The 17,165-nt window shown below is 34.9% G+C and overlaps 1 protein-coding gene across 1 annotated transcript in view; it reads left to right on the top strand.

The window, feature by feature from the left end:
* The first annotated feature begins 3,521 nt into the window (after positions 1-3,521).
* The window catches only part of TMEM244 (transmembrane protein 244), a 92,438-nt gene continuing 78,794 nt past the window's right edge, over positions 3,522-17,165 (top strand). Inside the window, exon 1 of the mRNA XM_054568644.1 lies at positions 3,522-3,620. Coding sequence (XP_054424619.1) covers positions 3,522-3,620 — 99 coding nt within the window. The remainder of the gene's footprint in view (positions 3,621-17,165) is intronic.

The following is a 17,165-nucleotide window of genomic DNA, read 5'->3' as shown; positions in this document are numbered from 1 at the left end:
TCAGTTTGGAGGCCGGGAAGTCCAAGATCAAGGTGCCCCCAAATCCAGTGTCTGCTGAGGTCCTCCTTCCACAGAGGCAGAAGGCAAACTCTCTAGTGTCTGTTCTTGTAAGGGTACTAACCCCATATGAGGGCTCCACCCTCATGAGCTAATCATCTCCCAAAGGCTGCATCTCCATATACTATCACATTGGGGTTTAGAGTTTCAACATGTGAATTTGGGGAAGAGGACGCAAACATTCAGAGCATGGAATCTAATAAATGGGAGTGACAAGAATCCATTCATCCCCGCGGCTGGACCTGTACTCATATGCCTCTTCCTGAGGCTTGACACTGTGTGCCTCATCTGTCTTCTTCCACCCTGCGGACTAAGGCGCAGAGAAAACGGGCGGCCAGGGAGGAAGCATGAATCAAGTGACAGAGAGAAGCTGAAAGGAGGTTTCTGGGAAAGAAAAGGACTTCCTAGATTTTCCTAAATCTTTGTAATTCTGGATTCTAAACTTCCTGGTTCTCAATTGCATTTGTGCTCTTGGGTTGAGGCCTTCTCTAACCTACTGTAAATTTCTCCCCCTCACTGCCGCTTACAACCGAAAGACAAGGTCAGTTTCTCCTAGTCTGACCATGAGACACGTTCCAGTAAACTGGGTTTGTCAGACTTAATGGTCCCTGCGCTGTATCCATCCTCTGGAGATGTAATCTGCTATTTGATACTATTTCAAAGTTAAAATAATGGAATTATGGGTATATTTAAAATGAATAATGTCCATGTGCAGACTGCTTTCTGGTTCTCATATGCCAAAGTAGCAAACAATGTTTAAAATTTCACACTATGTTCTTCCTGGAAATTAAGTGCCAAAGTATAGGGCAACACTCCCCCCCCCCGAATTCTCTTTCAGAAGTTAGTGGTTTTAGGATTTATTCCATACAAGAGCTCTCAATTACCCTATTAGATACACAAAAATGTGTTTGGTGAGGGCTAATTAGTCTGAACCATCCTCAGTCAATTTTGGATGCTTATAGAAATCACCTGATAAAATTGGTAAAAAGTTCATAAGAAAATTTAACATTTTTTTAGACATTTTTTGAGGGGTGGAGTATGACTTCACAACTGTGTCTTAGATTAGTAATGGACAAGACAAAAAAAAAATCACTTTAACGGGAAGTATGTGGTTAGTTTGGAGACTATCACAAATCTACTACATTCAAAACAAATTTAAATTTAAAGAAATTTAAAGAACAGTTGATGACATGGAGAGAGTTAAAAAATAGCGGATACAAAACATTTTATAATCTGATCCAAATCTGGTTTTTAAAAAATTGTAAAAAAAACAATATACAAAAAGATCATATACAAATATTAGTGTTTTTCATCTTAGTTTAATTCTTTTTTGATCAACTCTTAATTTTTTTAAAGAAAACATGCCTTACTTCTGTAATCAGAAGTTAGTTGTGAAATATTAACATAAAAATTTTGAAAATGTGATTTCCAGGGAGATTTCTGCATCCTGGACACATGGGATTAATGTGCAACTTTTGTACAACATTAAATATGTTTTTATTTATAAATTATGAATAAAACATTGGAAGTTATTCATTTTTACATTCTGTTAGATATTTCTGTTACCATGAGAATATTTGGGTTAATAGTCATGTTATAGAAAAATAATCTGTATTTAATCCATATGTATGTAAAATTTATTTTTTAAATAAGATTGATGTATAATGTTTAAAATATTTTGGTCTATTTTTCAATTTTATAGAGCACAAAGTATTATTATTAAAATTGAGTAATTACTGGTATTTTCAAAAGTTATGGCATATGAAGTGAATGCTTCATAACTTAATTGGTTAGCAATTTTTTTGTATTTGTATTTCTAATGTAATTATGTTTTTCATAATAAACCACATAGTTTATTGGTACTGAATTCAGATTAAAGTGGTTTAAAAATTAAGTAGAACAAATTTGAAGGGAAACCATATGGTGCTAAAATCAAATTTGATTTTCAAAATTGGTTTAAGGTTAAGATGTGTTTTGTTGTTTTGAGAGACAGAGAAAAAAGATTGACCCATGAGTACTGGATCCACTCTGTCCTCTCCACAAGGTCGGGAACAGCGTGGCGAGGCGCCGAGCAGGTGCTCAATAAAGGTTGTGCAATGAGGAGCCCGCAAGGCCTGTAGGCTGCAGCGATCACCCTGCCCAGCTTCTGACCCCGTGTCTATGTTCGTGTTACCCCCTCTGCCTGCAATACCTTCCCCCTCCCTCTTCCTCCTCCAAGGCACCTCTGTCTCTCCAATCCCAAAGAATACTTTTCGCTTCCAGGAAGCTTCCTTGCTCTGGAGGCTCCCTCCTCTGAAACTCTGTGTTTACCTTTTCCCTGATGCTTAAGTTGTGTGATATTTTTCATACAGATATTTCAAAGCCTCAGGGCACTGTGGTCACGGAGGGGAACACAATATGAAATCTTGCTCCTTTTATGCCTGGAGTGTCAGGAGAGCGTGTCCCATGTGCTCTGGGTGCATGACAAGTTGATGGGGCTGTTTTGACGGTCATTTTGATGCATCCATTTTGAGGCAGCCGTTTTGGACTGGGACATTTTGATGAAATATTTGGATGAAGGTTTATCTATATTCTGTTTTTCCTTTTTAACCATTTGTATCACTAGATAGTGGTAAAGAATAAACTACTTCACCCCTTCCCTTGGAAAAATTCACCCCACTTTCCCCCTCTACTGATGGAAGGTGGCCGAAGGTGGGAGGGGCCTGAGGCAGGAGAACTGGGCTGGAACCTCTGGCAGAAGCACGGCCACAAAACCTTCTGTTTCCTGTGCTCATTCATCTCAGAAAAGGCCATCAATCACGCCAAGCAATGCATCTGCTCCCCTCTGAGAATTTACTTGCGTCTTGAATGAGCAGCATAAAATGTCCTCAGCTCTCCCTTGAAGTTAGATACACCAGGGAGGAGAATACCCAATCTTTGTTCTTAGGACTAGAAAGCGCAGTAATGCTCAATCACATTTCTGACATCTCTCCTTCATGTCAATAATATCAATAAAGTATAGTTTTTATTTTAAAACTTTATTATTAATGATGCATTTGAGGGGCAGTGCTAATTATTTCCTTAGCAGTTAACCTGGTTACATCAAATTATGGGGGGAAGTCATTTTTTTTCACCTATAAAATACAAACCCATAACATTCAAACCCTACTCAATTAAGTGGAAAATGGAAACCTTTTATACTCTTGGTGTGCCTAGAGTGCAGCAAGGCAAGGTTTGGAGATGTGAGAGTCGCTGTTTGGGGAAACACAACAAGACAAAAGAATGATTCCAGTTTTCACGGCGCCATCAAAATGTCCCTCACATCAAAACGACCAACCATTACACTGAATTGACATGTCCAGCTTCATAAACAGTCCCCATGAAGTATCTAGGCTACGCTTCTCTTGCTTCACTCCACCCATCACCCTATTCCTGAGACACCTCTTTCCTTTGTCATAGTCCTTGGCTTCTGAACATACCGGAGGATGTCTCAGGGTGGCCATAACCCAGATGACAGCAACAGTGTCCACGCTGAGTTGACTACCTGTCAGGGCTCCCAACTCCATCACTTTCAAGAAGCTGTGGTAAGTTTTAGGTCACCTTTTGTCATGGAAAGTGCCTAAGGAGTACTCTGTGTGCTCCACTCTCCTCCCTTTGTCTGGTGCAGCCCTTTGGAAGAGCAGCTTCTGCAGCAAGTAGTACAGATAATCAGTACGATGGGAGGGGTGGCTCTGGAGCTCACGGCCAGAATTGCATCCTGGCTAAGACACTTGGGGCTGTGTGATCTAAGTTTAATTACTTAAGCTTTCTGTGCTTCAGTTTCCTCCTTTGTGAAAAGGAAATGGGAGTTAGAGTGCCTACTTGGGACCACCAAATACAGCCTGCCTTAGTGTGTAGTTGTTGGGATGAGCTCTTTTGAAAACATGAGCTAATTAAGGACACACAAAGTCCCTAGGACAGAGTCTAGACTTGAGCAAAGATGTGATAAATGTTAACTGTTACTTAAAAAGGAATAAAGAAAAAGCTAGTGGCCAGAGACAAGACTGCAGGTGTCCCAGTTCTTACCTACTCCATTTGTTGTGCACCTGTGCACAATACACGATCCTTGCAGGCTCCTTATATAAACTCATATAACTAGACATTAGGACATATCCAGGTGTGATGCTCTTCTAGACTCAGCCAGGACCATCTTGCTACATTATGCAGTTTAGTTTTACTCCGCCCCTGCTGACCATTGAAATCAGGAACCTATCTTTGCCACCCATGTTTCCCCAGCCCTGGATGGCAATGGACATAGCACTTTTGACAAGTCGTGAGGGAATGATTGATGGGTGGGGGCGGTGCTCATACTGAAGCCGCGAGAGCTGCCTCAAAAGATGTCATTCAAGAGGCTCCGTTCTTAAATTATATTTAAATGAATTATTTTACAAAATTGTACCGAATTTAGAGTAGAATAAAATAAAACATACAAGCAGGGAACCTTCTTTTAAATGGGAAATTGAAAGTAACAATATAAGGAAGATAAAGGATAAAATGCACATTTTCCATGGAAAGAATGAACACCAAATGAATACTTTTTCTTCTATAGAGTTTTGTTTCAGTATCATTATCTTACTACTTAGAAGATATGATGACTTATGGCCTTAAAATGAAACAGTATATCATTAAAGGCTCATTTTCATGAAGATATTTTCTTCTAATTAAATTCAATACCATCTAGTGAAAGAATAGCTTATTCAACACTATACATAGAAATGCTTTTCCATGTAATAGAGAACTCAAGTAAAGAGTTCATGTTTTACTGTGAATCAAGGAAAAACACACTCAGGTTTTATGGGCTTTCTTTGGGCAAGCATGTTCTCTTAAATGAACAGTTTGGACCTTACTTCACCAGTGGAAAAGAAGCCTAAAACAGATTAACCTATTGTTGCTCATGATAAAACATGACCAGGGGGATGAAACCAGTTTTCACTGAAAATGCCATGATAGGGACCACTATTCTTTTAATCAGGGGTCCTGAAGCTCTCCCAGGCAAAATCGAGCAAATAGATAACAAAAACAAATAGGAAAAAAGGGAAACGTTAGACACATTTACATTATTGATGATAGACGTCACCATATTCTAGGAGTTTCTGTAATTTATTCAGCAAATGTTTAGGAAAGCCCTGGATTATGTCAAGCATGAGCTAAACCCTGGAAATGCAAAGATGATGGAGAAAACACACAGGTGCTGCTTTCAAGCGAATCACAGTCTAGTAATTTTGGCACATTTCTCCTAGAAATGTGGTCCAATAAGAAGCCTAAAGGGAAACACCTGTATGCATAGATACACGCAGCTCTGTTTATTCACTACGGAAACATATTTGTTAGCGGATGATTTAGTGAAAAATAACATAGTGAGAAAAAGTACATACATAATTTATAGTTTTCCTCCAGAAAGCTTTTATCCTGAATTCATACCTGAGAGTGACTAAGTCTACAAATAGTGATGGAGGAGTGTGAACAGTAGCAATAATCAAAAACAATAGTTAAAAAGAGTGAAGCAAGCCTTGTTAACCAAACTAATTCTTTACATTTTTCAAGGCTCTTTAAAAATTATCTCAATTTTAAGATGATTGAGACATGGAGACAAAGATAGGCGTATAAAAACATACAGAGAAAAGATTCAAACAGAAATCACACCTAGTGCCCAGATACTGGTTTTGAATATCAATTCTCAAAAAAAAAAAAAAAAAAAAAAAAAGAGGGACCCAGAGCACTTTGGTGAAATGGCTGGGGCAGGGTCTACACAAGATAATCGTGCAGCGCATCTTGCATGGCAGAAAGCAAGGAAGTCTTTCAAAAATAGAATGATGGGCGTGTAAAATGGATGCAGAAGCCAAACTGAAGGGGCTCTCATAGCTACACCTGGAACAGTTTCAGCATTAGAATCAAAAACATAGTGTTGACTTATAACCCAAAGTATAAAATAAATATCTGGGTTCCTATTATACAAATAAATGACTGATAAATTAACTGATGGAAGAGAAGAGAAAACATTAGATACATAAGAATTCCAAATAATTTATGTGCATAATCTCCACTTACGGAGGTGAAAATAACTCCCTACCTGGTAAGTGTGGGCTTTGCATAGTCACTTCCTTCCAAGGAGTACTGTATACAAGGAGAAGGAGCGTAAGCGACAGTGAAGAAACACGGCAAACATCGCCTCGGCCCGGGATCAAGGTTACCATCAACAGTGATAAGTGAATGTGAGTAGCATGAACCCTTAATGTGATGCGATGAGAATGCACTTTCCCTCGAAGGTTTTTGTCTCAGAAAAACCATAACCTCATTCGAATCGTGAGAAAAGCATCAGACAAACCCAAATTGAGGAACAGTTAACAAAATACCTGAGCAGTACTTTTCAAAATTATCGGTCTTCAAAAACAAGGGAAATCTGAGGAATTATCAAAGCCAGGAGAAGCATGGAGACATGACTAAATGTAATATCATGTCCTGGATGTGATGCTGGAAGAGAAAAAAGACATTAAGTGAAAAACAAAGAAAATTTGAATAAAGTATGGACTTTAGTTAACAATAAATGTAACTCCTCCTTTTTTTTAGTTCTGACAAATACCATTGTATGTATGTAATACCATACATAGTAATGTAAGATATTAATGAAGGAAGCTTAGTACAAGGTACATAAGAACTGCTTTTGTCTTATATTTGCAACTTTTCTATGAATCCAAAACTAATCTAAAATTTAAAACTTAAAAATAAATAAAAATCAAATATCTAAAGTAAGGGGTTGACATAACTATTTTCAATAAATAATAATAGCACCGTAAGTGCTAGAATAAATAAAAATTGGCATTATACTAGACTGTATAATGAGCTTTAGTTTAGTGTATGTCGCAAACATTGTGCAGACTGAACAATAACACAGAACCCTAATGCACTGCCTTGTACCTTCGTACCCCATTCGGACCTTAATTTCTCTGCTTCCTCCCACCTCCTGATTTCAACGACTTTAGGAACTTTGAAAACTCTTCCAGCCATATAGCTGCCAAACGGCTGTATTTTTATTTAAAATACACTTTTATGTTATGAATAATTTTCTCTGATTATTGTGTTTTTCCCCATTTTATCACGTGATTAGCTACTCTTGTACAGTATAGAAACAGTGTTGGAGGTCAAAACAACCCTGATAATACCTAGTGAGGTCACTTTTTTTGCAACTTGAAATAGGCATGTTAGAAAGTTCCAATTTATGTAAAAAATTTCAAATAATGTTAATTCTTCGAAGTAATCGCTGAAGAATCATGTATTTTGAAAGCTGATGAATCAAGTACATTTAAAACTATGTTTACACTGTTACCACATGGTGGCGCCACATCAGCTGGTGAATTGTAAATCCTTGACAAACCTCAGATTGACTTCTGAATTAATATTGTATATGACTTCATCAGGAACACAGCCTATATCCTAATTCTATCTTACATTTTTCAAATGAGGTAACTGCAGTCTGGAAGGTAAATTATTTCCCCAAGTCCACACAGCTGGGAATAGAATATAATGTACTTTCTGTCATTTTGTTCTGTGCTCTATCTATATTTACTTATGAATTAATTTCTACAAGAAAACCTTATGAGGGAGAATGGATCTCTTAATGTCAGTTTAAGTTTCATGCATATAAATAAATGTCCAAGATATATTATTAAAATCTTGACCAAATACAATGATCCTTTTTTAAGTCCCTGAAAGTGTCTGTATATGGTTTTTCCTCAGCAAATTTTTGCTGATGTAAATAGGAGCCATTAAAAGAATGCATTAGACTTATACAAGTTGACTTGGAGGGATTTCTATTGTTAAGTTAAAATACAAAAAGTAAAAAAAAATTATGTCAGCATAATCTGATGTTTATAATAAAGCAAATAATGACAAAAATGTAAATACCCTGTATACTATGAATACAAGTGTACATTTTTATAAATATATGTCTGGATAGAATTATTTGAATACAATGAAAAATATAAATGATAAAGTGTTCAACATGAGTTTTTTAAAAATTGAAGTCCAGGGGTGGGCAAGAGTAGGTTTACATTTGTTCATATGTAAAAAAACATGCAGGTTATGATTATTATAATAGTTACATGAATGCAAAAAGAATGTCACAATGTAAATCTATTTCTCCCACCCTTGTATAACTGACATATAACTATGTAAGTTTAATGTAAACAACATGTTGATTTGTATACATTTATACATTGCAATATGATCACCACAATCATGTTAGCTAATACTTCTATCACATTACATAATTATCTTTTTAATTTAAATTCTATTTTAAATTACAGTTTACATTCAATATTATTTTGTATTAGTTTTATATATACGACGTAGTGGTTAGACAATCATATACTTTGAAAAGTGTTTACCCAGATATTTCCAGTACTCAGTACCTTACGTAGTGATTACTATCCTTTTTTCTTTTTTTTTTAAATGAATTACCTTTGCAGGTGTTCACATGAGGGGGGAAGTAGAAGAGAATGAGGATAAAACTAAACAAGAACAGAAAAAAATTATGCACACATGACATTCTTATATTTGGTAATATTTATACATTTATGTAAATTGTGTTTATATGAACATATGGATAAATATATAAATTTAAATACTTTGTTTTAAAATAAATAAAATGTACTATAAAAAGGATATATAAATAAAATTTGCTTTAAATAAAGAAAAGAAAAATAAAAATCTAGAAAAATAATTTGTGAAAAAAATGATAGCTAAACTAGCTTATCTCCTAAAAAAATTAAAAACCTCTTACAAAACAATGAAAAACAAAGTGAAAACAATAACCAAATACAAAAAAATGAGCTAAGACAACAAGGAGGCAGTTTAAATAAAAGAAAAAGACCAATGGTTTTGTATAAAAATGCTCATTTCCATTTGTAATCAGGGGAATGCAGATTAAACCACAATGAAATTCTCTTTCAAATTCATTGTATTGGCAAAGAATTAATCTATCTGAATGCCAAGTTTTGGAAAGCATAGGAAACAATAGCAACTCGTCCAGGCTGCTGATGAGAGTATAAATTGGGACAAATGCTTTCAAAAGCATCTTGGCAATATGTAGTGAAATTGAAGATGCCCAAATTCCAGGTATGTCTGCTCACGTGCTTAGGAAGAGACAGTTACAAGAACGACTGGAGTTGCATTGTCTGAAAGACCCACAACTGGAAACAAACCAAGTGAACATCAATAGTTGAATAGATAAATCGTGATGTATGTTTTCAATGGAATACTAAGTGGTGAGATAAGTGAATGAATTTAAGCTCCACTGACATGAATGAATTCTCACAAAATAACGTGGATGGAAAGTACACTGCAGAAGAATACAAGGAAATGGCACTATTTACATGAAGTTTAAAAACATGCAAACTAATTATATACACATTCATGGAGTTTGGGAATACATATGTGTGTTATAAGACATGAACAAACACCTGCAAATGGGAAGTGTTAAATTCAGGGCAGCAGATATTTTTGAAGAAGAAGAAATGGGAAAATTCAATTAGAGAAGGGCATACAAGGTCTTCATCTGATTGATAATATTTTTTAATACCAAATTGTTCATGTGCATATCATTATTATCATGACAATTATTATTACAATTATTATTGTATTAAAATATATTTCTTATATTTATAATTATTGCAATACTTTATTATAGGCATATAATTTATTAATAACATTTAAATATATATTCAATGCCCTCTTAAGAAGAGTACTTATTCAGATAACAGTGAGAAAGTATTTTTCACCCATCACAATGGTAAAGATAAACATTTTGAAAAAATGTTTTGGAAAGGGGGCAAGGGCACAAGCAGTATCAGGAATTGTTGGGAGAACACACTTGAAGAACTTCTGTCGATGAGGCAGTTTGGCAATGTTTAGCAAAATTGAATTCACACACATACCATTGATCTAGCTCATTCTCTTTTAGGAATATATTCTAAGATACATTCTAGCAAGTACTCAAGGACATAGATACATAGGTATTCATTGCCACGTTGAGATAGCAAATGACTAGAAGCCTTTATAACAAGGAGCTGGTTTAAAAAAAATTGTTCATCTGTACAATGAATATTATGCAAGACATAAAAGAGAATGAGGTATCATACTATAAACTGTTACTGAATAATGCCTAGAATAAATAGTAAACAGGAGGAAAAAGGCAGAGTAAAGAACATTTGCCTGGTAACCTACCTTTTGGTAACACAGGTGGCTTCTATTACTTGGGCTTGGGGGACAGACAGACAGATGGATTTTATCAATAAATTTGTTTGTTTAGAATCTTGTATCTCGTGCATGTATTACCATTAAACAAACTTCCAAAGGCTCAGAAGCAAACACATTAAAAAATAAATAAGACTAGAAATGAAAATAAAAATAGGAGGTGCCACTCTTACATTTCATTTCAAAGATAGTATTGGCACAAATTTTAGTACGATAATTAAGTTGCATCATCTGCTTTATATCCAAGGCATAAGGCTTCAATTAACTTATGGAAGAAGACCAAAGAAGGAGTTTCCTTAAAAAGTGGCATTGTTTGGCAGGCCCTAGGCCTAGGGGAGGGATCTCTTACTAAGACAACAGATTTCTAGCTCCTTCTCAGAAGGGAGACAAGGACCATGAACATAAACTTTAGTGACTTGCGTGAGGTCCCACTATGAGAGTTTTAAAAATCAATTAATTAGCTATATACTGCTGGTTTTGAAAAGATTAAAAAATCAACTAACAAAAGAGCACAAAATATAGACAGACAACAGAGAAAAACCTTCTGTTGTTTGCCCCCAACCTGTGAGACCCACAGGGGAAACTGGACAATTAGAGAATCTTACCTTCCAGCAAAGGAATGGAGCAGAGCAAGACGGGAACCACCTGGACATTTGAACATTATCTGGCATTGCATTTCACAGAGAGTAAAGAAAGAATGAAATCATATATGTGTGTGTATATATATATAATATAAATAATTATTTAATTCATATATATAATTATTTAATTCATTGACCATATATTCAATAGATTAAAATTAGAAAATAAACCCAGTATCTATTTTAAAAATGCTGTTCTTGTAATTTGTATTAATTTTCATTTTATAGACTTTAAGGAGGATACAAATTTAAAATTCTTACACATCCCTTGCTAGTTTTGGATGGTAGAACCATAGTTCCATGGAAACTGGGTATCTGAATATTTTCTACTCTACTTGGCCCCAACCATACTTTGCATTAAACTATGATGTGAATGAGAAATAAACTTTTATTGTGTTTCTGAGATTTAGAAGTGGTTTGTTTTACAACAGCTAGCCTATCCTGACGGGAGGAAAGTATCACAGAAATCTGGGTGTGAGATCATAAAGTCCTAACTTAGAAAGGACCTGGAAATAAAGAGACAAAAAAGATATAAGAGGCATTTTGAAACAAAGATCAGCAAGACTCATGTGCAGTTAGATACGGGAGAGAGGGAAGTCAAATACACAAGGTTGTTACAAGGATCCAGTTGAGAAAAGTATGCAGAAAAGTGTTTAAAAACACAAGATGATTGTCAGCTATCAGAAAGAGGAGGTGGTCATAAGAAAGAGGAGGAACCCTCAGGGACAGGCAGGCCCTCACGGCTACCTGAGGCAGCCTTGGGCTGTTGCTGTTGGTCACCCATCTGTCCTGTCCCTTCTGTGGCAGCACCTCCAGGAAAACAAAATAGCCTGACCAGCTGTATTTGTAGCTCACTACGAGCCTCTCCATAAAGCTGTTTGCTTGGTTTTGCTTTATTTCTATTACTGAGAAAGAAAAGATACCATGACTTATGTTTCATAATCTATGCAGCTAATTTAATTTTTTTTATTTAAGCACTTTTCCAATAAATACTAACTTATTTTTTCCCCTGGAACATCAAGCCATTATGTGATGATGTGAGAGGGACAAATTCTGATGTATGGGCGTGGGAGACACTCTGATACAAGGAAGGCATTTATCTCCCTACACTCCCAACACTGTGCTCATACTTGTTGTCACTACCCCCTTCCTTTAGGACTCGAGTAATTGCTTGATTAATAGCTCTCCTTTCCCTTTAACAAAACCTACCTTTAAAAAATAATCTGAAAGTTGTTTTTCCTAAGATATAAATGATTGTCAACAGTTTAAATATGATTCTTCTTCCCAAGGATGTTTTTTACATTAACAAGTCATAGCTTTAAGATAAAAAGGATGAAGACTTAGAAACAAATGCATTAAGGAACAGAAAAAATATAATAGAAATACTAAGTAAATCTAAAAGTTAATTATTTAAAACAAGGAAAAAAACAATAAAGTAGAGAAGACATTAGCTAATGCAACCAAAATAATAAGGAAGAAGTATGCCAGTAAGGAAAGAAAATGGGAAAGTAACTCAATACAGAGTGAATTTAAATAAGGGGTTATTTTGCTCAATGGTGCAAAAAATAATTTGAAAACCTCTGTGAGAGAGATCAATTTATAACAAAGTACAAATTATCAAAACAAACCACAGAAGAGTTATAAAATATAAATAAAAACAGGGAAATGAACAGAGTCATCTTGTCCTCGCTCCTCTCCTTAAACATGTACAAGACCCAGGAATTTCACCAGGGTATTCTCTGACACTTTAAAAAACAGAGAACTCTAAGCTAATTAAACTGTTCCAGAACGTAGGCAAGTAGGAAAAACTTCAAAATTCACTTTAAGGAACAAGAATAATACCATGACCCAAACCTGACAGATAATATAAAAAATAGAAACAGGTTTATTTTACTTATGAGAATTGATTTTTAAAATTCTAAGAAATAAGTAAGTAAAATTCATCATATTTTAAAATAATAATAGGCCTTGACTAGATCAGGTACACATTAGAAATGCAAAAATGTTTCACCATTAGCAAATCTAATAATATATTTCACTTAGTCAAATGAAAAAAATAACATACTCATATTCACAGATGCTGAAAATGTATTTGATAAAACACAAACATTTGCGTATGATAAAAGTTCTTAATAAAATAATACCAGATACATTTAAAACTTTTTACTTGGTAAGGTAATTTAGTAAAGTCACTGGGATGTATTCTTTCTACAGTCACGTGGCACAAAATGACATTTCAGTTGTTGATGAACTCAGTGACTTCACAGCTGCTGTAAAGTCATAGCAGAGTGAATTACTCACGTGTTTGTGGCAATGCTGGTGTAAATAAACCTACTGCGCTGCCAGTCACATAAAAGTCTGGCACATACAATGATGTACATACTGTTCACAATACTTGCTCATGATAATAAACAACTATATTACCGGTTTATTTATTATACTTTTTATTGTTATTTTAGGGTGTACTCTTTCTATATAAAAAAGTTTGCTGTACAGCAGTGCGCCCTGGTACCCTGATAGCAGCCTCACGCATCCCTTGTTTACCTCCTCCGTGGATTGTATCACTGTCTCCTGCGCTTGATTTACTCTTGCGTTGTTTTGTTCATCATGGCCCCTTAGCCTATAAAATCTACTGCTAATGGTGTCAGTTAAGAGGCCACATCAAGTGTGCAGTAATGTCCTATGTTTTAACATGCACGCACCACTCACTCACTGACTCACCCAGAGCAACTTCCAGTCTTATGAGCTCCATTTATGGTAAGTGTTCTATGTGGGTGTATCATTTTTAAATTTTTTATACCATATTTTTTATTGTGCCATTTCTATCTTTGGAACATTCAGATACACAAATACCATTGTGTTACAATTGCCTACAGTACTCAGTACAATAATATGCTGTACTAGGGAGTAGCCTAGGAGCAATAGGCTATGTCATCTAGCCTAGGTGTGTAGCAGGCTATGTACCACCTAGGTTTGAGTAAGTGCACTGTATGCTGTTTACACAATGACAAAATCACCTAATGATGCACTTCTTATAACATATCCCTGTCATTAAGCAACACGTTATTGTATATACAAAGAGTAACTACTTTGAAATGTAAAAGAGAAAATGTAATTAAGCGACAAAAGAATCAAATTCTGAGAATAAACAGTAAGAAATGCGTAAAACTCTATAAGGGCAAGTTTAAAATGCTACTGAAGGAAAAATACATAAATATGCACAAGCTGTATTCTAGTCTTAAAGAGAACAGGTACATTATAACTGTCTCTATTGTACCTGAAATAACTTATTATTCAAGGTACTCATGATCTCAACAATATTCCAATAGATCTTTTTTGACTAAACAAGCTTGTAAACATCACATGTGAAAATAAGCATACATGAATAGTTAGAAAAATTCTGTGAAAAAAAATTCAGCCAGGGGAGAAGGTTAGCCTTATCAATTGTGGTAATTGTAATGGTGTGCTGGCACATGTTTGTATAAATAGACCAATGAAATAGAAGAGTGGGTTTATAAATAGATTCCCCAGATAAAATTTAGTAAATGACAAAGGTGGGATTTCACATCACTGGGGAAAAACAGAATATTCAATAAATAATTCCAGGATAATTAAATATGTGAAAAAGCAATGTTGAATTTTCACCTTATCCCTACATTGAAATAAATCCAAATGGATCAAAAATTCATAAGTTAAAAAAATGTAACATCACTGTAAAAAGTACAAGGTCTTTTATGTAAACTCAGGGAATGACTTTAAATGTATTTTTTAAATCTGCATGTCAAAAATTCTTTAGCTAAAATTCAAAGATATCTAAAACTGAGAGAAAATATTTGTGCCATGTCATGACTGAATGTTAATAGCTTCACATATAAGAGCTAAAAATGAATCTTTTAAAAAAGATCTTTAAATGCAATAGAAAACATATACAAACAGTCCAGTAATGAAAAAGAAAATGCTTACAACTATTAAACATTTAAAAAGACATTCAACATCACTATTAGAAAATTGCCAGTTAAAATGAAAATGAGTTGCATCTCACTATATTTCACCTTTATGCTGTCCAAGATCAAGAGATTCCATAATATTCTATTTTGGCAAGGCTGTATGTGGGGAAATTCATACACTGTTGTACAGATTCTCTGGAGTCTCTAGCATCTTTTAAATTAAAAAAATGTACATGCAACTCAATAAAAAAATAAATAATGTAGTGGCTACTAAAAAATAAATAAATGAAAGTTGCATGCTGTTTGGTATATCATCATCATTTCTTGTAATTAATTTTACTAATATATAGATATATATATACATATCTATATCTCTACAGTAACCAAAAAATACAGTAACTTCTCACTTAAGGGTTTGTGACTTTAAGTGAAAGAATGTATAACAAAACCAATTTTAAAATAAGCTAATGACATAAACAAGAGCTAAGCTACTACGGCATCTCACCAACATTACAATGAAAGACACTAAACAAAACATTATTCAAGAACCTGTTGTGTGTACAAAGATTGTCATTGCAGCATTGCTTTACTAGCAACAGACTGAAAACAACCAAAACATATAACAAAAGTAGACTGTTAAATAGTAATACCAGAGCACAATGGATATTTGAACAGAATGAGGCAAATCTGTGTTGTCACAAAATGATCTCCAAAATATAGTGTTACAATTTATGTACAAAAAATTAGTTTATATTTACATATATAATCACTGAATATATCTGGAAGCCTGCAAAAGAAACTTGGTATCAAAGTTTAGGGCACTCCTGGGAGGTTGGGAGTTTAGGTCAGAGGAAGGATTATTGTCTATATGTTATTTGGTAACTTTTGAATTTTGTACTGTGTGTATGCATTACATTTTCAAAAATCAATTTAACAATAGATTTTTAAAGATACTCAAGAGCAGATCAGATTAGTACTGATAAGTAGAGTATTTTCTTTTTTTCTGTTCTTCTTTTATCAAAGCACATATGGTAACTGTTTACTTTTATTTGCATCCTGAGGAGTTAGTAGTAGGAATAAAACTAATGTTGCTGGTATAAATAGGGATTGGGGAGAAATCCCAGCTAGGAAGGAGCCTTGGAAATTCTGGAAATCTACATATGTTTTAGATGTCATTGTCATCATTATAATTCTTTGATCAAATATCTGGTGACTTTGTGTGTGTGGGTGTGTGATTTTTTTAAGATAGAGGGGAAGGGAAGAAGAAAGAGAGGGAGAGAAACATTGATGTGAGAGAGAAGCGTTGATTGGTTGCCATCCAAAGGCTCCCCAGCTGGGGACGGAACTGCAACCCAAGCATTGTCCCAACCGGGAATTGAACTGGCGACACTTCAGTTTGCAGAATGACGCTCAACCATCTGAATCACACTGGCCAGAGCCTGGTGGCTTTTTCAAAATATAACTTTAAAAAAGAAAATTTATTCCCAACTTTTTCTAACACTGTAATGGTAGGTCATTGTGTTGGTAAATGCTGTTTGAATCCTGTCTTCAGACCACATTAAGAAATCAGCAAAACTAGTCATCCGTCTACCCAGAAGAGTAAGAAGTTGGTGGGGGAATCAAAAGTAATGTCAAATAACAAATGGCTGAAGAAAATTATTTCTATTCTTTATAGCTTCAGAGGAAGGAATAAGGATCGGTGAGTACAGTTACTGGAAGCAGAATTTGGCTCACAGTAAGGAAGACATTTCCAGTGATGAGAACACTTTGAAAACTTACTAGGCTCTTTTATTGTGATTTGAGTGTTCCTTCTCTAGAAATGTTCAATCAGACCATATGACAGCAAGAAATAGCCATGCACATTAGAGGTATTACCAGTCCACAATATAATTGTGTCTGTGAGCAATGCTTTAAAAATAAAGTCTACTCCCTGCCCAGTTTCTTATTCTATTACCTCATCTTCCAGGTCAAGGTATCCAGAATTATGACAGTTCAGCAATAAAGCAAATGTTTATCTCTTGTAAATTTAATTCACTCCTTTGACCTAAAAGGTGCCTGAATAATGCTATTATTGACACACTAGAAGTTCAAAGATGTGGTCAGCACTATTTGTCATTTATTGTGCTATGACCAAACTTGCTGAGGTTAATAGGCTTAGGAGACAGGGCATCATTTACCTGAAGTTATTTAGCAATAAAGTAGATTTTATTTATTCACATTTGAAATTTATTTAACAGGTAACCTTTTCATC

Source organism: Pteronotus mesoamericanus, unplaced genomic scaffold, assembly GCF_021234165.1.
Source record: "Pteronotus mesoamericanus isolate MK-2021 breed Mesoamerican mustached bat unplaced genomic scaffold, CSHL_Meso_final contig_20, whole genome shotgun sequence".
Lineage (NCBI taxonomy): Eukaryota > Metazoa > Chordata > Mammalia > Chiroptera > Mormoopidae > Pteronotus > Pteronotus mesoamericanus.
This window is presented reverse-complemented; position numbering and strand designations above follow the sequence as displayed.